This window comes from Brassica napus, chromosome C4 (genome assembly GCF_020379485.1).
Source record: "Brassica napus cultivar Da-Ae chromosome C4, Da-Ae, whole genome shotgun sequence".
Taxonomy (NCBI): domain Eukaryota; kingdom Viridiplantae; phylum Streptophyta; class Magnoliopsida; order Brassicales; family Brassicaceae; genus Brassica; species Brassica napus.
In genome coordinates, this window is record NC_063447.1 from 56,604,993 (window position 1) to 56,627,403 (window position 22,411).

At 32.7% G+C, this 22,411-nt stretch overlaps 2 protein-coding genes, 1 long non-coding RNA gene and 1 pseudogene across 3 annotated transcripts; 2 read left to right on the plus strand and 2 right to left on the minus strand.

Annotated features, from left to right (window-relative positions):
• Nucleotides 1-1,351: 1,351 nt before the first annotated feature.
• On the minus strand, nucleotides 1,352-10,058 carry LOC106373088 (annotated as a pseudogene).
• LOC125585611 lies at nucleotides 4,222-5,474 on the plus strand. Its single transcript, XR_007322599.1, has 2 exons — nucleotides 4,222-5,129; nucleotides 5,229-5,474. It is a non-coding gene; the product is annotated as an uncharacterized LOC125585611 (long non-coding RNA).
• Nucleotides 10,059-18,555: 8,497 nt separating the features above from the next.
• BNAC04G43810D lies at nucleotides 18,556-20,327 on the plus strand. The gene is made up of 3 exons (XM_013815859.3): nucleotides 18,556-18,766; nucleotides 18,895-19,258; nucleotides 19,898-20,327. Exons 2-3 carry the CDS (start codon nucleotides 19,008-19,010, stop codon nucleotides 19,953-19,955), a joined length of 309 nt encoding a protein of 102 aa, XP_013671313.1. The 5' UTR covers nucleotides 18,556-18,766; nucleotides 18,895-19,007; the 3' UTR covers nucleotides 19,956-20,327.
• A 57-nt stretch (nucleotides 20,328-20,384) lies between these two features.
• LOC106375851 (acidic leucine-rich nuclear phosphoprotein 32 family member B) lies at nucleotides 20,385-21,782 on the minus strand. Its single transcript, XM_013815858.3, has 3 exons — nucleotides 21,447-21,782; nucleotides 21,291-21,385; nucleotides 20,385-21,123 (listed from the first exon to the last, which is right to left on the minus strand). Exons 1-3 carry the CDS (start codon nucleotides 21,528-21,530, stop codon nucleotides 20,514-20,516), a joined length of 789 nt encoding a protein of 262 aa, XP_013671312.1. The 5' UTR covers nucleotides 21,531-21,782; the 3' UTR covers nucleotides 20,385-20,513.
• Nucleotides 21,783-22,411: the final 629 nt, after the last annotated feature.

The window sequence follows — 22,411 nt, forward strand, 5'->3', positions numbered from 1 at the left end:
GTCCATTCACGTGGCTTACATCAGTTTGCTGAAATGAATCCACATTTAAATCACGGAGAGGTCGGTGTGAAAATAACATCGTGCTTTTTTTTTCTTTAAAAAATCATATTTAAGGGGAAAAGCATTCCGAGTAATTCACAAGAATCTTGAGTAATTATAATTTTCCGAAATTCTTCAGCAATTATTATCCTTATAACTGTTCTTAGCACAGGCTTCCATTCATGGTTAACAAAATGTGGTTGATGGCAATTAGTGATTCAAAACTAACAAAATGTGGTTGATGGCAAATAACTTGTACAATCACTAAGAACCGGGGATATTTCAGTACCAACCAACCAAATGGGTCAAATAGTCAAATGCCATTGGGTGAATGAATGTTTTATAACTTAACTACTTAAGAGTGTTTAACACGTATTTGCTAAATATGTTATCGATCGTGATGTGACCACATTTGTGGTCTTATTCACGTGGGCTGAAACCGCTAATTTAATTCAAACCTGTGCGGTGGAAAACAAATCGGGATTATTATTATTACAGTTTTTTATGATCAATCGCGCTTAAGTTTATTATTGCGATGGTTTTCTGTTTTTTGTAAATGGATTAATAATAGTAATAAAAATAATGTGCCAATACTTGTAAATTCTATACAATAACAGCAAGATTCTTATCAAAAAGTTAATAAAATTCTACCGCCGTTCGATAATCACCATATACATTCATTTATTACTATTTGGAAGTCAATATCATTTTTGTTTTGCTAATTGTTAAAATTTTATTGTCACATGCGGATTGGTTACCCACAATAAATTTAACATTTTATCACAGTAGACTTATTGATGTATATGGCATTGGTACTTACTGTTGTAAATAACTCTTACGTAACATGCATGCATTCAGTGCCTGCTCTTCCTTAGCATTTTCTGGTATTTAATTGAAATATATGAATCTTAACTACCCATCATCCACCGTCAGATAAATTTTCATTATTTTCGTTTACTCACTTATCTTTGGTTCTTTAATTGTTTGCTGTATCTGATAATTATGAAATGGATTTTTTCAATATAATTTTATACACTGCTCGTAAGTCGATCGGTTTGAAATCAATCTATTCATTTGGTGTAAAAGTATCATTATCTATCTATTTGATGTAACTATTATATATATTTAAACTAATGAAACTAAACCACTTAATCACATGTGTTTACTTGTCAGATCATCATATTTTACTTGTGGTTTTACATATTTTGTTAGAGAAAATAACTTATACAACTCTCACGTGGATGTGTGTGTTGTATACATATGTGCATATGCATAGATGTATATATGGGGACGTCGATGTCTAAGAGATTGCTTAGTCCAATTTTGTGTATGATTTATCTGAGGGGTTAGAAGAGAACTTGGGGAGAGATATCCACCGTTGATTGAATCGAAAACGAGCACATCCGTTAAATCTTCATCCGGAATCTACTTATCTTCACTCTCCTTGGCCTGTTCGTTTGCTCACCCAGGTGATCCATCTGGGTGAAGATGCAAATCGATGTTCGTTTTGTACATTATAATACTGCATCCAAATGGATCACTAAGCTGAATTTTTAAAAACTCATCTCAAATTTTCACCCAAATGAAGGTGAGTCTTGATGGTGCATCTTGAAACAGATGCATCTAGTTCAGTCCAAAATGATTAATGACAAAAATGACTTTTTAAAATCAAAATATTATTTTCAAACCGTAAATTCTATTTTCTTACGTATAAATTTTTCTGCTATAACCAAAAAATACATTTTCTCGCAAAAACTAAAAAACACACATTCCCGCTAAAACCGCAAGATCCGTTTTTCCGCAAAAAAAACGTAAAACGTACATTTCCATAAAAACACATTTTTCTGTCAAACCAGTAAAATCGCACTTTTCGACCAAAACCGAAAAAACGCATTTTTCCGTCAAAACCGAAAAAACGTATTTTCCCGCTAAACCCAAAAAAAACGCATTTTCCCGTCAAAACAAAAAAAAAACGCATTTTCGCCAAAACAAGAAAAACACAATTTTCCCGCCAAAACCGGAAAACAGAATTTTCCCACCAAAACCGGAAAATAGAATTTTTCCGCCAAAACCGGAAAACGCAATTTTCCCACCAAAACCGGAAAACACAATTTTCCCGCCAAAACAGAATTTTCCCGCCAAAACCGGAAAACGCATTTTCCTGCCAAAACCAGAAAAACGCAATTTTCCCGCCAAAACCGAAAAACGCATTTTCTCGCCAAAATCAGAAAAACACAATTTCCCGCCAAAACCGGAAAACACAATTTCCCACCAAAATCGTGAAAAAGCTTTTCCCGCCAAAATCACGAAAAAAACTTTCCGTCAAAATCGTGAAAACAAACTTTTCTCGTCGAAAACACTTTTCCCGCCAAAACCGCAAAAATACACCTTTCCCGTCCAAACCGCAAAAACGTATTTTTCTGCCAAATCCATAAAAACGTATTTTTCGCCGAAACCACGAAAATACACTTTTTTGCCAAAAACACATTTTCCCTCAAAAACCGCAAAAATATTTTCCGCCAAAACGGTAAAAATGTTATTTTTCTGCAGAAACGTAAAAAATTATATTTTAGTCATTTTATTAACAAGTCCACCTGGATGCAGATGAAAGTTAAAAAATGAAAAGCAAACGAACATTGTTGCATTCTGATGATTCATCTGGATGCATGGACGAAATGAAGAAACGAACAACACCCAGATGGAGCATCTAGATAAGACACCTAGATGGACCATCTGGATGCATCTTGCAGATGTACAAACGAACAGGCTTTTGTCATTTCCTTGCATCTCTGTTTCATCATCAGTTTTCCTTTTTGAACCTTCACAAGCTTCTTAATTAAAGTATTTGCATCTTCCATTTTCTATGAAGCAGAGTATGAAATACAAATTGTAAAAAACATTAATACAGAAAGTCAAAAACCTTTTATAAGAGGCAAAACGAGAAGAAGAAAAAATACACTTTTGAGGAACTTTTTCCAGGCTTGTGTTATTTAGCAGCTGCTTATATAATTAGAATTTGAATTTTTTACATTTAGAGACACATTCTCACGTTCAAATTACACTACAAAACACTTATCACTTGAGACACACGTTCTTTTGTCAAAAAAACTCTTATGACCCTAAACTAAAGAGAATTTCTCTCCTCTTCTTATTTCATTTTATTATTTTTCTTATTCTACTTTATGTATTTATTTACTTTTATCTCAAGTTTTAAAATATATAAAACAAAAATAATTGTCATAATAAACTATATATAAAATTATCTATCTTTTAAGATTCATGTTCATATATATTATATATATATATTAATGTGTAAACAAAATGTGGACGTGGACAACAAAGCGTGGATAACAGAATTATAAATTAGTTGTGGACATGAACATCTTAACAGAATTATAAACTAGTTGTGGATATGGACAATATTCCTTCGATTCACTACAAAAAAAGTATACATTGATAGCACATTATTATAGCATGTTTTACTAAACTGCTATCGTAGATGATTTAGAAATTTTCGTATTATATAATAGCATTAGATAAACACTATGATAGAGAAAAACCTAAAATAGCATTTAATTAATGCTATTTTAAGAATTACGTGAGCGGGAAAAATAAAATCACCGGTTTCACCAGTACTTAGCGGGAATTTAGATTTAAGCGTCAAAAATATTATTTAAGCGGCTTAATAAAGCTACGAAAGACTTATAATAGCATTTTTATAATGCTAAGAAAAGCTATTTGAACCCCTAAACCTTAAACATGGTTTTAAACCCTAAACACTAAACACAACCCTTAAAACTCTAATCTTTTTATATTATAACTTCAAATCTTAAAATTAAACTTAAAATTTAATCTTCTTGATCTTAAACTATAATTTCCTAACCACATATCCTTAATCTTTAATCAATCTCTATATCCTAAATTATAACTTCAAACATAAATTATACATTATGTGTAAACATACAAACTTTTTAAATGATGACCAAACTTAAATATTAATTCTTAAAATAAATATCAATTTATTATGTTCAAAAATAATAACATTAAACTTAATTTCCAAAGTAGAAAATATAAATTTTGAAATAAGATATAAGTAAGAAAAATTATTTACAAAACAAATCATCAAAGATTGAAGGAAAAAAAAAGAAAATTTATAAAGAGTATTTTCTTGCTACGATTTAGCTACGAAATTTTTTGTAGGTCTTTATAAAATAGCCACGAAATGCCACGGTTTTTTTGTACATGCTTAAAACCCTAGACCCTAAAATTCTTTTAAACCCTAAATATAAACCTTAAAACTCTATTTTTTCATAATTTAACTTAAATCTTAAATTTAAATTCATAATTTAATTTCAAATCATAATTTAAACTTCAAATACTATATTCCAACCCCTTACTCAAAACTTTATATTCCATATACACTAAACTTTACTATACATAAAATACTCTAAATATAAACTTCAAAACTAAAATTTTGAAAATTTAACTACAAAACTTAGACCTAATATTCAAAATCTAATATTTTCATACTCTGATCCAAAATCTTAAATCATAGTCTTGATATTAATCAAATATTTTCAAACTTAAACATCAATTCTTAAAATAAATATAAACTTATTATGTTCAAAAAAGAAAACTCTAAACTTAAATTATAAACTCGAAAATACAAAATTTTATATAAGGTATAACTAAGAAAAATTACTTAGAAAACAAATTATCAAATATTTAAGAACAAAACAAAAATAAAAATAGAAAAAGAAAGACAAAATTTCGGGCCAATCAGATTCAAATACATAGATCACACTCTTAACCATTGGATTAACTTAGATCTAAAAGTAGAGATTTATTCAATTCAATTTTTATTTTTTTCTTCTCTCTCTCTCACGACATATCTCATCTCATCTCCTTCTCTGCTTTTTTTTTCCCGATTCTCTCTTCACTCTAACCTCTCATATCTCTCTTCTCTCTCATCTCTCTCAACGCTTCTCTCATCTCGCCCATCTCTCTCAACGCCTCTCTCATCTTACCACCACCGTGTCTCCTCCTCGTCTCACCACCACTGTTTTCCCCCTTGTCTCACCACCACCACGGTCGACGTCTCTCTCTCTCTCTCTCTTCGTATCTGTGTATCTCCTTCTCTCTGTTGCTCTATTACGAATCTGATTTTGTTTTGTTTTTGGTAAAGATAGGTGGAGGAGCCAAGGTTCATGGTGGCTGGAGGAAGCAAGGTTCATGGCTGCTGGAAGAGGGACAAGGCTATGGAGGAGGCGGCATGAGTTTTTTCTTTAGGTTTAGGTTAGGTCTGGTTAAGTGTAAACCGAGTTAGAAAAAATGTAGTGGTCTGATTTTATTTTTTAATTTCTGGTTTAGTTTTGTAAACCAGAATTAATCTGTAAACCAAATTTAATTTATTAATAAAATTTATTTTATTTTCAGTTACAAAATAATTTTCGATTTAATTTATAATTATTTAACTTTTAACTAATTATTTAATCCTAATTAAATATTCAAAATAATTTTTAATTGTTATATTTCTAGTTATAGCTTTATACCAATGTCATTATATGTACATCATAACACGAATCATAAGCTATAGTTAAGTTAATAATATTGATTACGCGTTTAAGCACACACCAATTAACCTAATGTGCCAACAATACCACAATCGAATGGTATGTCATTGTAGCATTTTAGGATCGAATCCACAGAGAACTAGAGACTTATAACACCAAGAATACACAAACCTTCCTAATCTAAGCAAACAAGAAGATAGATGATTTGTAACAAACTAATATCCTAGAAATATAAACAAGGTGATCTCAGATCCAATCAAGAAATAAGTGCAAGAATTCAATCAAATACTAAGGAGAATCCATGGGCTAAGGGAATTGACATTGGGTGATCAAGTTTCAATCTAAAGGTGGTACCTTTCAATCAATCTATCAACCTTAGGCTTAGACACAATCCTAAACAAACTCTATCTCTAGATGGATGTTCATTCACTAAGATAACTCAAGCATCAAATCTCTTTGGTTGAATATTATCAAAGTAATCATTAAAATCAAGCCTATTAGCCATCTTAACACCTTTAACAACAAATCTCTTTGGTAAAGAGTGTTAAAAGCTTAGGAGAGTTGGATCAGACATTTCATCAAACACCTTTCGGGTATGAAATGTCTAGAGCTCAATTTTAGAGAGGCCAACTCTAAAATAGCATTAAGATCACTCAAGAAGCAAGGAATAAGAAGGATCTACAATAAAACACCCTAAATCTACACTTAATCACCCTAATCTACCTTAACCCATGAATCCAAGGAGTGTCTACTCTCTAAACTCCATGAGAAAGCTCAAACCCATGATGGATTCAAGGCTCATCATGTTTATGAGAAAGAGAAACAAGATATAATATGAAGAACTTGCGTTTAAGCACACACCAATTAACCTAATGTGCCAACAATATCACAATCGAATGGTATGTCATTGTAGCATTTTAGGATCGAATCCACAGAGAACTAGAGACTTATAACACCAAGAATACACAAACCTTCCTAATCTAAGCAAACAAGAAGATAGATGATTTGTAACAAACTAATATCCTAGAAATATAAACAAGGTGATCTCAGATCCAATCAAGAAATAAGTGCAAGAATTCAATCAAATACTAAGGAGAATCCATGGGCTAAGGGAATTGACATTGGGTGATCAAGTTTCAATCTAAAGGTGGTACCTTTCAATCAATCTATCAACCTTAGGCTTAGACACAATCCTAAACAAACTCTATCTCTAGATGGATGTTCATTCACTAAGATAACTCAAGCATCAAATCTCTTTGGTTGAATATTATCAAAGTAATCATTAAAATCAAGCCTATTAGCCATCTTAACACCTTTAACAACAAATCTCTTTGGTAAAGAGTGTTAAAAGCTTAGGAGAGTTGGATCAGACATTTCATCAAACACCTTTCGGGTATGAAATGTCTAGAGCTCAATTTTAGAGAGGCCAACTCTAAAATAGCATTAAGATCACTCAAGAAGCAAGGAATAAGAAGGATCTACAATAAAACACCCTAAATCTACACTTAATCACCCTAATCTACCTTAACCCATGAATCCAAGGAGTGTCTACTCTCTAAACTCCATGAGAAAGCTCAAACCCATGATGGATTCAAGGCTCATCTTGTTTATGAGAAAGAGAAACAAGATATAATATGAAGAACTTCCTTAGATTATGATATAAAGATTCAAGCTTTTTTACAAAGGAGGCAATGTTCTTGAGAGAAAAATCAGATTCTTCCTCAGATTAGGTCTTAAAGGTGTTTATAGATGTCTAAAAACGAGCTGGGTTAACCCAACAAACCTGGGTTAACCCACAAAAACATAGATATTTTTCTTCGTAGTGACCAGAAAAGGTCGCTACCAGAGGTCACTACGCTCTGTAGCGACTTGTAATGCCCGCTACGTGTGGCCGCTAGGATACTTAGACGATTTTTCGCATTCTTGAACTCGTAGCGACCTCATGAAGTCGCTATGTCTGGCCGCTGTAGAAGGCGCTTGAAGTCCTGAACGCATAGCGACCTCATGATGCCGCTACGTGTGGCCGCTAGGATACTTAGACGCCTCAGCTCTATCTTCTGTAGCGACCATCTTTTGCCGCTACGCCTGGCCGCTATGAAGCTCCTTTTGTGCTTTAATCAGCTCCAAAACTCCAAACAATTCATCCAACACCTACAAGATGCAAATGTACATGCAATAGACTCTAAATGCAAATAAATGTAAGGTTAATGCATGAATATATATGAAATAACAAAGATAAAACTATGCAAAATCACAACACATCAAATATCATATAAGTATTGCTATCGTATCTGTATATTTCGTAGCGTTCAGAAAACACTATCGTAGGAGGGGTACCTATGATGGCTGCCGCATACATAGTATTTGTGAATTCACTATCAAACATCTACTATAGCATATTTCTCGCGCTAACAATGTACATATTTCTTGTAGTGATTCCATTCATCATCTCAGAATCTAAATTCAACTCTAATCAAAATTACATCCATCCACATCTTGACAAAACGCAAATGCTTAGATCAGAAATCTCTGACATTCAAGATCTATTACTCTCCGACAAAAGGTAACGCTTCTTTGATTTTTCTCTCCGGTCATACTTACAATATCATTTCTTTCTCATCTTGATTGAAGTTTAATTGCAGATAATTTATCAATTGAGCTGAAGAAACCAAGTGTTTGTATTGGAAATAACAGAGTCTTTGTCCACGTTTTATGGTATAATTTTAGTAACATGAGTCAATGTCTACGTATTGTTGTATAGTTTTATGGAATCAAAACAGAGAGTTACTATAAACACATTAACATCACATATTCACACATTACTCATCACTCATCCACACATTACTCATCACTCATCCACACAACACTCGTCTACAAATCATTCAACCACACATACTCATCCACAAATCACTAATCCACAAGTGTCCTTTCCATTAAGGACAAAATTGTCCACAATCTGTTGTTGGCCCACAACAAAATGTGTCACATGTAAGAAATGTGTCTAAGTGTAATAGAAAGTCAAAAAATGTTTGTTAGTGTAATCAACTCTTAGAATTTACAGCAAGTTAAAAGTTATTTTATCATCAAACTTGTTGTTATTTCGTCTGTATGTACGTAAAATGAATAAAATACCTTGGCCAAGCTATCCATTCCTTTTCGCATCCTTCTCTGAATATACCCTCTCGAACACTATTTTACCAACAAAAGGTTGTGAATTTCAATAACAAGAATATAAACATCAAAATCTAATATATGGTATTTATTTTGAAGAAGTCATCACTATGTTTACCTTAATATGGTATTCAACGTATGCGTAAAAATTTAGTAAGTTCCAAACCGTTGTGTCTAGTACTCTCTTTCCTTCAACGTGCCGTGAAGTAATATCTGCAATGACAACAAGATTGAAACTCGTGTATATAATACTAACTAAAGAGGCTGAAATTGATAAACAGATTAAAGGAATTAGAAATTGTACCAAAAGAGATAAAACCAGAATTAGTGGTCAAGTCTTGGACCGGTTCTCGTCTAAGTTGGAAAGGAGGTACTGGTGACCAACTACATTGTGGTGCCTTTCCCATTTCGTTTTGGCTACCCACTTCCACTAGTTCCTTTTCTTACTCAATATTTAAAGTTTTCAACAAAAAGGATAAATTTGACAAAGAGAAGATATACTGTGAAAACACTTCAAATTTCAAAACAATATATATTGTTTTAGTACAGTTGCATAGTTGTTTCTCCTTCTTGTTTATTTACTTTGAATAGACAAACTAAATTAGAATATTGGGTCGTGTTAAATTGCATATGATATGTTTCGTTTTTGAGATTTATCAGCCGTAAATGAGATCATTTGTTTCACATTTTGGTACCAGTTAAAAACGTCACTCATGTACTAAATTTTGGTACCACATCCGAATCGTCTCTAAAATTCATTGGAAACACCGCCGTTCGGTCTCTGACAGAGACTCTCTGTATATAAACCATAGTTAATGCAACTCAAACAAGTAGATAAAACAAGGTAAAAAAAAATTGAAAACAGGGAAACTAAACTTGTTTAAAGACGTAAAAGGGTTCACTTCGATGATAAACAATCCTGATGTGTCTGTTGTTGTTGTTCATCGCTTGTGAATCATCTTGAAAATTCAAACTCTTTAGCATCTCTTATAATTGACTACTTAATATTAACGCTTGTATTTCAGAAATCCTTGTAATGATTTTAATAGCTTCTGCTGTTGAATGGTAAAACATATATAATGAAAACTTATACATTTATGTAACAGGAGAACCTTATTATAGCCGGTGTACTCAATTCAGAAGAATTCTATTTAGTAGATTTACATTTATGTAACAGGAGAACCTTATCATATCTTCAAGTACAATTTTTTATCTACCGTAAAAAATCATAATAGGTTCATTTCATTCATTACATCCATTTGATTATTTACATTAAACTATTAAATATATAACATTTAAAAATCTTAATAATTATAAATATATTACATTATAATCTGTTGAAAAAAATCTAACAAAATCTTAATAAATATTTTAATTAATAAATTGATTAATTTCGTAACTAATATAAAGTATTATTATAAATTAATTTAAAATAAACTTTTATTATAAAATAAAATAAAATTATATGTCATTTTTATAAATTGTATAATTATTTTCTATATTATATTAAAATAGAAGTAATATATGAATTAAATATGATAATTATATTAAATTGGTAAATTAACACATTTAAAAAAATACTTTCATTTAAATAAATAAATAAAATAGTATTCAACATTTAAAAAAGTTAAAATATCATTCACTGTTTAAAAGGATTAAATTGTTGAATATTTTTATACAATTTTTTGAATATTTTTATACAATTTTTTAATATATGTTAAACTATATCTACAACTATATATTACCTATTTAATTATTTATTTTAAACAGCGATATATTTGTAAAGTGATTATATACAAAATATAATAGAATATCGCTAACATTACTTTAGGTGCTATTTACAAAATATGCTATTCAAAAACTTTAGTTTTTTTTAATTCATTTAAGATACTAAAAAGAAATCAATTTTAATTATAAATTTAATGTTTATTTTTAATTATGACAAAATATATTAAAAAAGTTATAAAGAATCTCATCAAAATTTTCAGCTTCTTATATAAAAAAATGCATTCGATTAATAACAAAAATAAATAAAAATCATATAATTTTTCAAGCTTAACAGTTATAAAATGAAAAGTTATCGGCATGGACGGTGCGGATCAAATATAATATATCTTAAATGAGAAAGTTGACCATTTTTATTAACTACTTTGACCAGTTTTAAATTTTGTTGATAAAATTTCCTAAATAATAAATTTGACCATCTTATTTTATTAGTAAGATATCCCAAAATGACCATAAAAAGTCCTCAAAGATAATTAAGCAATAAAATAAATCTAGGCTTATAAAACTGTAAGTTAGTATATATATATGTGCATGTATCTAACCTCTTTGTAAAACCCAAAAGTTAAGAAGGTGTGTGAATCTACATACTATACGTTCTATCATATTGAGAAAACAACAATATATATCTTATTAATTGTCTCTGTTCTCTTATGCACACAGGTAGAAAGATGGTGTCGCGTCGGAGGTTTGCTCAGGTGTACTCGAGTGACGACGAAGAGGACTTTGTAGCGGAGACGAGGTCGCAGGGACAGAACTCAAGGAGACCTGATGACGGAACACCGGTGAAGCCTGATGACGCGAAACCGGTTGGTGAGCCGGTTAAAGTTACGGGTAGAGGAGAAAGGAGAAGAAACCATTACGGGCAGTTCGAGTACAAAGGTGAAAGATACGAGCTGGTGAGTTGTGTGAACTAGATTGATGATGCATAATATATTATGGGTTTCGAGTGCACCTTGTTTAATTACTTTTTGGTGATTACATCGCTGAATCCAGGGCTTTGAAGGAACTTTGATGTCTGTATAATTAGCCATAAATGCTGTTTTTTTAGATTCTCTTTCGATCATGCTTTCTCTTTGCACCTGGATGCTTTGTTTCTAGTCTCTCTGACATTCCTTTCTTGCACAGGAGGATACGGTGATGTTGTTTTCAGAAGAAAATAGTCTAATTCCTTATATTGCCATTATCAAGGTACTGGTGTACGTGTTGCTGAACTTTTGTATAATGCTTATCAGTTCTTCCAACTAAGTCTTTTCTGTTTTTTTTTTTGGGTAGGATATTACCAAAAAACAAGATGGAAGGATGATGATTCTGGGACAGTGGTTTTATCGTCAAGAAGATGCAAAGAAAAAGGATGGTGGAAACTGGGTAGTAAATGATACACGTGAACTGTTCTACAGTTTCCATCGTAATGAGGTCCCAGTAGAATCTGTGATGCATAGATGCCTGGTGTATTTTGTTCCAGATCATAAGCAACTTCGGAGAGGAAGAGGTTTTATCGTGCGAAAGGTGTATGATACGGTTGATAAGAAGCTGTGGAAGTTGACTGATAAGGATTATGCAGTTTCACAACAACGTGAAATTGACCTCTTTGTGCATAAGTCATTGTCGCGATTGGGTGATCTTCCTGACCTCTAATCTAAACTGTTTCATTATATATGATTTTGTGGAGAGTTACGCCAACCGCAAACCAATTAAAACTTAACCTTTTTGTTTAATAATGCAAAAGCTATATGTTAATAATATGTTGCTGGACCCCAATATATTAATAATCTTGGTAATTGTCATCCACCCACGCATCCAACTAACAACAGCTAAAACTCAAATTGCTTGCGAGTATTGTTGTGTAGTGTTAAAGTGGTGTAGTGTTAAACTCAACAGCTAAAACTAAAACAGAATAATTAAATCAAGGTTTCAGCGATCTCGATATTCAGACAGCTTTCTTTGCTCTTCCAAAGTCCAAAGCTCCTGGCCCGGACGGTTACCTTGCAGAGTTTTTCATAGCGAACTGGAGGGTGGTTGGGATGGATATGATAGCAGCAATCAAAGAATTTCTGACTACAGGCTGTCTCCTACAGCAATGGAACTCAACTATCATCTCCCTGATCCCCAAGAAGCCTAATGCGAATCAGATGACTGAGTTTAGGCCAATATCGTGTTGCAATATTGTCTACAAGGTAGCCTCTAAGCTTCTTGCGAACAGAATAAAAGCAGCTTTGCCAAAGCTCATCTCATCTTCTCAATCAGCTTTTGTACCGGGGCGCCTTCTGGTTGAGAATGTGTTGTTAGCTACAGAGCTTGTCTCTGGGTATAAGTGGAAAGACATCTCAAAGCGATGTATGCTGAAGGTTGATCTGCAAAAAGCATTTGATTCGATCAACTGGGATTTTATCTTGAACACACTAGAGGCTCTCGGGTTTCCTTCTCACTTCCGGAAACTGATTTCTCAGTGTATTTCCACCACCAGATTCTCTGTTTCAGTGAATGGGGAGATTTGTGGTTATTTTAAAGGAACAAAGGGATTGCGTCAGGGAGACCCGCTATCTTCCTATCTTTTTGTTATCGCCTTGGAGGTCTTTTCCCAAATGCTGAATGCGAAATTCAGAGTAGGAGACGTTGGCTATCATCCCAATACATCAGAGATTGAGGCTACGCATCTGGCATTTGCTGATGACATTATGATATTTTTTGATGGTGAGAAAAGCTCCCTTGACAACATTGTTGATACTATGGAGTTATTTGCCACATGGTCGGGATTAAGAATGAATAAGGACAAGACGGAACTCTTCGTTGGAGGCTTGAATCAGGCTGAAACTGCTGACCTTACTAGTCTCGGGTTCAACCTCAGTTCAACGCCTGTCCGCTACTTGGGCCTCCCTCTTATGCATCGCAAGCTGCAAATCTCCAACTACAGACCACTGCTCCAAAAAATCAAGGGACATTTTACTGCTTGGTCTACAAAGAAGCTATCTTATGCTGGTCGTGCTCAGTTGATCTCTTCGGTTATCTATGGCACCATAAATTTCTGGACATCTGCGTTTGTTCTCCCAAAAGGATGCATCAAACAAATCCAGAGTCTTTGCTCTCGTTTCCTATGGACTGGAAATATCACGCGCAAAGGAGTTGCGAAAATTGCGTGGAGTACAGTGTGCTTACCGAAAAAAGAAGGAGGACTGGGGCTCAGGGATTTTGAGACGTGGAACAAGACTCTTTGCCTAAAGCTTATTTGGATGTTATATACACCAAACCCGTCACTGTGGGCTTCTTGGATCAGGAAATGCAAAATTGGAGATGAAAGCTTCTGGAGCTTAGAAGCTAAAAAGGCGGGATCTTGGACATGGAGATCTCTACTGAACCTGCGCCCTATAGCTTCAAACTTTCTGAAAGCAAATCTTGGGAATGGACAGAAAATTAGTTTTTGGTGGGATATTTGGACCCCTCTTGGTCGCTTGATTGAATTATTTGGCGACTCGGGCCCGAGAGAACTCTGCATTCCTTTATATGCTTCAGTTGCTGATACTTGGGATGAGAATGGCTGGCGGTTGAGAGGCGCTCGATCTCTTGCTGCAGAAAGCCTTCAAATTCATCTCACGGGTATTATTCTTCCTTCACTCTTTCAGGATAATGATGTGTTTCACTGGGTTATTGATGGTGATGCTATGCCTCGTTACTCTGCCTCTCGTACTTGGGAAGAGCTACGAAACAGAGCACCGTTAGTCTCTTGGTCCAGCAGTGTATGGTTCAAGATGGCTACGCCTCGTCACGCCTTCCTCATGTGGATTGCGTATAATGATAGAATGCCTACACGGGTGAGACTATCAAGCTAGGGTCTAGGGACTTCTACAAGCTGTTGTCTCTGTGATTCAGCTCTGGAAACAAAAGATCATCTTCTTCTGGGTTGTGAAATCAGTGAACAGATTTGGAAACTGGTTCTTCGACGGTTGGGCTATACACATTCAGCCTTCATGACTTGGACTTCTTTTATTGAATGGATTTCTCTAAAGGACTCCACTACTCCTTTGATTCTCAAGAGGCTGGTTGCTCATGCAACTATCTACAATATTTGGGCAGAGCGGAATAAACGCCTGCACCAGGGAATCTCCTCAACTCCTCAAACGATCTACAAGCTCATAGACCGTAACATCAGAGACACGATCTTGGGGAAGAAAAACATCAAGAAGAGCTTCAAAACACTTATGCTATCATGGCTAAGAAATGTTTAGAAAATCTTTTTCTCGTATGGGTTTCACTTTGTTTTTATTCTTTTTTGCCAAAGTGCACCCCGTCTGGTTTTAGTTTTTTGTAAAGTTTACAAACATCTTTCATATTTATATGATATTCACATCTTTGGCAAAAAAAAAAAGTGGTGTAACCGCAAAATTCTAGAATTATTGCAAGGATGGTTCTGCTATCTTATCTATCTGATGTTTTAAAAAATAATGCCTTAAAGGATCGATGTCTCTCCATCGAATCATTTTTATTTTGTTTGAGAGGGTCATAATTTCCTAGGGTCGGTCTAGAAGGCAAACAAACCACGAGATAGATTAGGGCATACATCACGAGGGAACATATTTTCATCTGAATTGTTCATATTATTATTATTTTTAATAGTATATTGATAACTTATTTTAGCTCTTTAATTACACTGCAAGTGCACATCAAATCAGGATAATATAGAAGGAAGAAAATTCAGGAAGATCAAGATTTGACAATAAGTCTGTGATAATAGAGTCAAGCTAGGGCAAAAAAAGAATTTTGGTTCTCCTTAAATTAAGCAAAAATTAAATATGCGGATATAAATAATAAAATAAAAACGTCATGCATTAAGAAAATCACATGAAATCAGATTATTAATATAAACAATTTATCAAAAAATCAACTAAGCACCATTCTAGAATTCAAAACACAAATGTATAAACTTTCCAATACCCTGGCTCCAGTTATTATGTCTAAGAACATAGAGAACTATTTCTCGTTCAACCTAAAAAATTAAACATACATCAAGTTCGAGTTTCGATAGGTCACAAAACGCAATAACATCGACCCATATTGGCTAAAAACACCTTGCTCACATGAAATATTTTAAAGGAGTTAAATCAACTTCCACCGCATTCAATTAACCTGAAATCATGAACTAGGTGACCAATCAAATTCAAACATTAAGAACAATCCAAGCGAAAAACTGTAATGCATGTTTCCTAATTAAACAATCCTAGAAATCATTATCTTCAATTCTTTTAAAACCCTAAAATCTAACTATGATGCTACTCAACATAACCAAATAACACAAAATCAATGATAGAATCTGATTAGTTAAAATAAAGAGACAAAAACAAGGGTTCAAAAAGATTTTCTCGTCACTTCACAACTTTAAAACCTAAAAGTCTTGACCTAAAAACGACTCAAATAGTAGATATAGGTCAAAAATACGTCTCGGTCGAATTTTAGGCACAATCAAATCAAAAATAAGAAATCTAATTTTTTTTCTCGTATTAAATTGACAAACAAACCAGTTTTCAGTAATACGCGCATAACTTTTGATTTAACAGATGAATCGACCTTACCAAGATAGTATTGGAAAGAGAAATCATTTCTCTATCTATCTTGTGTCCAAACTGAGCTCAATCTCACTGTGGAAAATCTTCCATATGTTGCTAAATTTCAGACATATTTGCATAATTCTACATCTTTTATTTCTTTTATGTATCCGGTTCAAACTCTTTTGTTACAAGTAGACTTACCTGTAAAACTACCAAATAACACCAAAATACTTCAAAACACATACTTAAACTTAATAAAATACTCAAAATATAGGATAGAGGTAGTTTAAACACTGATACGTTATCTATGTGTAAACATAGTTTATAATTTTGATTAACCTTGTTATAGTATGGTTGACTTAATTAAGTTATTTTATCGAGCTGAACTAGTTTAAGAAATTTTTATATAACATTTATTATATTATAAATATATATGATACTAGATTAAAATATTAACAATATGTTAAATTTTGCTTAGGCCATCCGAAAATGTTATACCAGCACTGTCTGTCGTTACATCTCATTTGGAAATATGTTTGTTCCCTGACTTTTAAATAGTTTATTTGTGTAGAAATCCGTTAAAATATAGGGAAAATCACATTTTAAACACCGAGAGTGTCACTTTCTACCACTTTAAACACTGAAATTTTTTTACTAGCACTTTAAACCTTCAAATTGATATTTTTATCATAATAAACTTCCAAAGACGTTTTCCAGTTAATAGACGACTGGTACTGTTCATTTTACAGGTTAAAATAATGATGTGTCGGTTTGTTTTTTTCTTAAAAATATAAAATAAAATAAAAATACGTTAAAATACAGAAAAATTCGAATAAAATTGGAAAAAATTATAAAAAAATTCAAAACAAAATTAAAAAAAAATTCAAAATTCAAAAAACATAAATATTAAAATTTCAAACTTAAAAACAAAATAAAATATTAAAAATTCTAAAAATGAAAAAATAAGATCTAAAATTAAAATGTCAAATTTAAAAACGAAAATAAAATTTTAAAAATTCTAAAATAAGATCTAAAATATTTAAAAAATAATAATTTGAAATTTTTCTTCATTTATTTGTATTTATATATTTAGAACATAAGAGTCTTTTGCATCTTTAATGAAACATTTTTGGTCATTTTATTTCTTAGAAAATCTTTTTGGGACAAAACTCCATATAGTCTATTTGAGAGAATTATTAGCCCTACGTGTGGCCACCATCAATTAACATGGGGTGAAATTGGCGGCTCGCGAGATGCTTTCTGCAAAGTGTACTAATGCGCTAGTCGGGCTATGTAAGGTGTCTGGATATTCGGATTATCAAAAAAAAATTTTTTTGATGATAGCAAGTTTTGATATATTGTTTTTGATGGAAGCAAGTTTTGATATCATCATAAGTGACAGTCACTTTAATTGGATGGAATTTTAAAATAAATATATTTTTTTTGGTTAAATATTTACAATTTTTCTTTTACAATTTTAATTTTTAAGTTTGAAGTTTTAATTTTAGATCTTATTTTAGATTTTTTTTAAAAAAAAATTAAAAAATTTCTTTTTTAAATTTGACATTTTAATTTTAGATTTTATTTTTGAATTTTTAGAATTTTAATATTTTATTTTAAAGTTTGAAATTTTAGTTTTAATTTTTATTTTTTTGAATTTTTAAATTTTTTTAAAAAATTTGTTTTGAATTTTTTACAATTTTTTTCAATTTCATTCGATTTTTCTTGTACTTTCCTGTATTTTTTTTTTTAAGAAACCGAAACGTCATTATTTTGACATGTAAAATGAACAGTACCAGTTGTCTATGAAGAGGAAAACGTCTTTGGAGGTTTATTATGATATAAATGTTACTTTGAATGTTTAAAGTGCTAGTCAAAAAACTTCGATGTTTAAAGTGCTAAAAAGTGATACTTTCAGTGTTTAAAATGCAATTTTCTCTTAAAATATATTTAAATAATTGAAGAAGCACCTTGACGATTTTTATCTGAAAAATGTACAAAAGAAAAATTATTAAACAAGCAACAACTAAAGTATATATCATGAATTATTAATTAACTTCCTATTGCGAGAAATACAAGTCTTAGGCTCTATTTTATGCAACCTACTTAATCTTTATGGAACTAAAATACTAATCTCTACGTACAAACATAGTAGTTTACTGATTACCTTTTATTTTATTTATTACTTTGCCAATTTTTCTATAATTTAAAAATTGCCAATCTTTTATGACAAATTCAAAGCATATTAAACTATAGATCAACCAGTTGTACTTGCAAAGTAAATATAAAAATATAGTGATTAAAATATTGCAAGTTAGCTAATTAAAAATGATTAGTCAACGGACCCAAAGTATGCAAACTCATAATAACAATTAGAAAACCAAAACAAAAATCATTAATCTGATCTGCAAAACCCTCACGTCAAATCTCGACCGTTGATTCTATTCATCATCCAAAATTACAACACAGCAGATAGAAACGCGTCTCTCAGATTTTTCTTCTCCTTCTCGTTATCGGATCAGAGCCATTGATGGGTTCTGAGATTTCTTGTTGAAATACGATTAGATGATCTGCTGTTTATGTTAATCCTTCTCAAAGTTTGAATCTTTCCCGGGAAAATTCGAGTTTGTTTTTTCTCTCCCTAACGCCGACACTGAGTAGGTAAGCAACGCCTTTCTCAATTTCAGTTTTTGGTTTCGTATTCCCGATCTGGTTCTCGATTCTTGATCTGGGTTTACTTTTGATTTGGTGATTAAGGGTTTGTAATCCTTGTTTTCGTTTTGCACCAGGAAGGATTAAAGCTCAAACCTTTACATGATTAATGGTGGATTGTATTTGACATGAATTAGGAAAGAGAAAAAAGGAAGAAGAATCTTTCTATCTTCTCCAGATTGTTTTGATTATGGATACGACTTGTGGAGAGGGTGAAGCAGGCAATGGATGTGAGAGTAGTAATAATAAGGCTATTGTTGTGAGTCTAAAGAGCAGTGAGGTTGAGGAGGAAGAGGAAGAAGAAGAAAGTGAGTCACAGTGTTTATTGCCGCCTCCTAGGAAAGGAGGGATGTCTAGAAGTACTGACAAGATTAAGAGGACTGTCCAGTGGAATGACAACAAAGGAGACAATCTTGCTGAGGTTTTGGTTTATGAACCAAGGTAAGGAACAAGAGTCTATGTTGATTGTTTTTTTTTTTGTTTCCTTCATATTTTTCACTTTAATTTTGGAATTGTAGTATTGTGATTTTTTGTTTTCAATTGTTTGGTCTGCCTCTGCTGCTGCTGCTGCTTAGATGTTAACTTGTTTTGCAAAGTTGGGAACAATATCATTACGTTATGTTTGTATTGATTCTGACTGATACTGTGATTTTGGAATGGTCTTCTGGATCTTTGACTAGTGCCCTTTTGTTTAATGGTTTCAGTAGAGAAATTCTTGTGGTTGGTTGCTAATCTGTTTCTCCTTGATTTGTTAGCTAAGTGTTATTGTTGATGAGTCTATGAAAAACACTTAGAATTGCCTTTGTCTATTGTAATATAGCTCGTTGCTTTCACTATCACATCATTCTTGGGCTTGTGGAAACTGAACTTAGCAAAAACACCAAGAGATAATGAACTAACTGTTTGACAAAAAAAAAAAAAAGATAATGAACTAACTACCTCTGTTTCTCCTCTGCTATAGGACCAGTAGAATAGTTTCCTTCCGTTCAAGAACTTTACTTTCTCCTACGTTGTTGTGTGTTTTGCTCGGAAATTTCTAACGCTTATATTTCTTACTACTGCCTCCATTTTTGCTTGCAGTGAAGTAAGCGATGCAGATGAAGATGATTCAGATTCCTGCCTCTGCACAATTATGTAGTCCTCAACCAACCACCATTTAACATGGAGTTTTAACAATGAGCTCGTCCTTTGTATCTAGCTTCTTTTTAAGCAATCAGTTCTTTTTGAGGACAGACGAACCAGCAGGCTTGTCTGCTTTGTGCTCAGGACTTGTATCAAGAAGCCAGTTCAAAGGAGGGATGTAGACTCACATAAACTTATACCAGATCATCACATTTCATTCACAGGAGTGAGAGTATATATAGATTATAGATTACTGCTGTATTGTCCAATAGAGAGGCTGGAGATCTTTGGGAGTGCTGTTTGATTTGATGACAGGTTTTTGACAGTAAACTATGTATGTCTTTTACTGCAACACACAAGCTAATTCAATTGTAAGCATGTGCAGCCATTCCTCTGCTTCCAGTAACTGTTCTCCTCAACCAAATCATAAGCAGATGCCAAAACATTGAAAGACCACACAACTTTATCAAAATAAATCTGAATAGTGAAACTGATGATACAAACCTCCAATCTCCACACACATAAAGAATCAGAAATGCTACAAAAAAAAAAAACAAACAAACAAAACACTGCATCATTGTGGAACCTTTGATCTGTTCGCCATGTTGGTGATGTCCACAATTGGTGATCTCTTAGCCGAACCATTCCCATGAAAACTCTTCGGTGAGACCAACCAGTCGGCAAGGCTAGTATTAACGATGATCTCCTTCAGTAGTGGTCTTGCTTGATCATCATCATCATCATCACTCTCCACTTGAACGTTCTCCTTCATCAGCTGCTGCCTAACTCTCACCGGCTTTGCTTTAACCGCTTTCCACTGCGCAATATTCTCAACTGGATTCAATAGAGGAGTCACATCCTGGTCCTCATCTTCTTCTTCATCATCAGCGTCATCTTCATAGTCGTTTTCATCATCTGTGCAGTAGTCTTCATCCTCAAAATCACTCTCTCCATATCCCAATTCATCTTCATCTTCGCAGTTATGGTATCTATAGTTTGAAGGATACACAGATCTACTGCTCTTTATCTCTCCTTTTGCCTCTTCATCATCATCACCGCTGCAATAATTCTCGTATCTTGATGGTAGTGGTGGTTCAAAGGTTTGAACATTCAAATTAAACCTGACTCTCTTCCTCGTCTTCTTTGTTCCTTTCTCCTCCTCCTCCTCTGCATCCACCTCACACCTGACACAGAACCAGAAACAGAGCATTGACCATTGTTGAATGAAATGCTAAACCGGTTTGGGTTTGGCCTTTTATAACCGGTTATCATCAGGTAGATAATCTCAGAGCAGAAAGGTATCATCTTTATGAGTGAATCTGAATCTATAAAACAGAGTAAAAACACTGACCTGAGGTTCGAAGTCGAGATCTTTTCAGGGCTATCTACATTAGTGAAGGAATCTGACGGATCTGAAGAGAGTAGAGGCTCATAGCTACAGATTCTCTGCAAGAAAACAAATGTTAGAAAGAGAGAGAGAGAGAAACAAGAAAGAAAAGGAGGTTACTTGATGCTGAGGAAGGATCTTCCTGGTGGAGTTTCTGCGTTTTGTGTTGGAAGAGAGACCGAAACAACCAGTAAAACATCCCATTGGTGGTGGTGGGTGATGTTTCCTCTGTTTCGGTTTTTCGATTCTTGAGAGGAGAAGACGACGAAGAGAGATGATTTTTGTTTTTATTTTATTTGTTTGTTTTGTTGCCTCGTTGATGTGTTTGAATAGAAATAGGAACGTTGGGGAGTTTCGAAAAGATGAATGTGACTGACGGTAGCCTCACGGCGTTTCTGCCGTCGTTCATCTATACGATTAAAGCATAATTCTTTTTAGCACTATGCGCTCACTTTTCCAATTAATTACAAAAATTTTTATTAACTTTTTCAGTCATTTTTTCAATAATCAATCTGATTTTGTCGGTTAAAACAATAAATTAGATTTATAAGAACAGTGAGTTTCGGTCTATTAAGATAAAATAAGATATATGTTTACTTTGCTTTCTGGTTAAATTGGTTTTTGCGCCCAACTTGATCATTTTTGCATGTGATTTTAAAATCAAATAATAATGCATCTCATTTTAATTATTTTCAACAAATTAAAATATTTGAAAATACAAAATATCGACATTATAATTTTTTTTATAATATAAACATTACAAATTATATTTTTAATAAAAACAATAACATTTTTTTCTGAATATAGTAACTTTATGTTATTAAAATTATTTGTTATTATTTGCTATATTATTTATACCTTGAATAAATAGATATGTAAATAAAATAATTTTCTAAATTTTCTCCCATTTTATTATACTGGTGATTCACAATATGAAGATTTTTTATTTTATCTCAATTATTTGAAATGATTTAAAACAGAAATGTAACAAGAACCCAAAAATTCGAAATTTTTATATATCCATAACACACAAAATATCAAAATATTCAATCACTTTAACCAAAACTCAACTTCATATATAACCA

Coding starts and splice junctions, on each gene's coding strand:
- LOC106375851 (XM_013815858.3), bottom strand. CDS start 21,530: ATGGGATGTTTTACTGGTTGTTTCGGTCTCTCTTCCAACACAAAACGC. Junction 21,386..21,446: donor AGATCCTTCCTCAGCATCAA/GTAACCTCCTTT, acceptor GTTTTCTTGCAG/AGAATCTGTAGCTATGAGCC. Junction 21,124..21,290: donor ATCTCGACTTCGAACCTCAG/GTCAGTGTTTTT, acceptor GTTCTGTGTCAG/GTGTGAGGTGGATGCAGAGG.
- BNAC04G43810D (XM_013815859.3), top strand. CDS start 19,008: ATGGATACGACTTGTGGAGAGGGTGAAGCAGGCAATGGATGTGAGAGT. Junction 19,259..19,897: donor GTTTTGGTTTATGAACCAAG/GTAAGGAACAAG, acceptor TTTTGCTTGCAG/TGAAGTAAGCGATGCAGATG.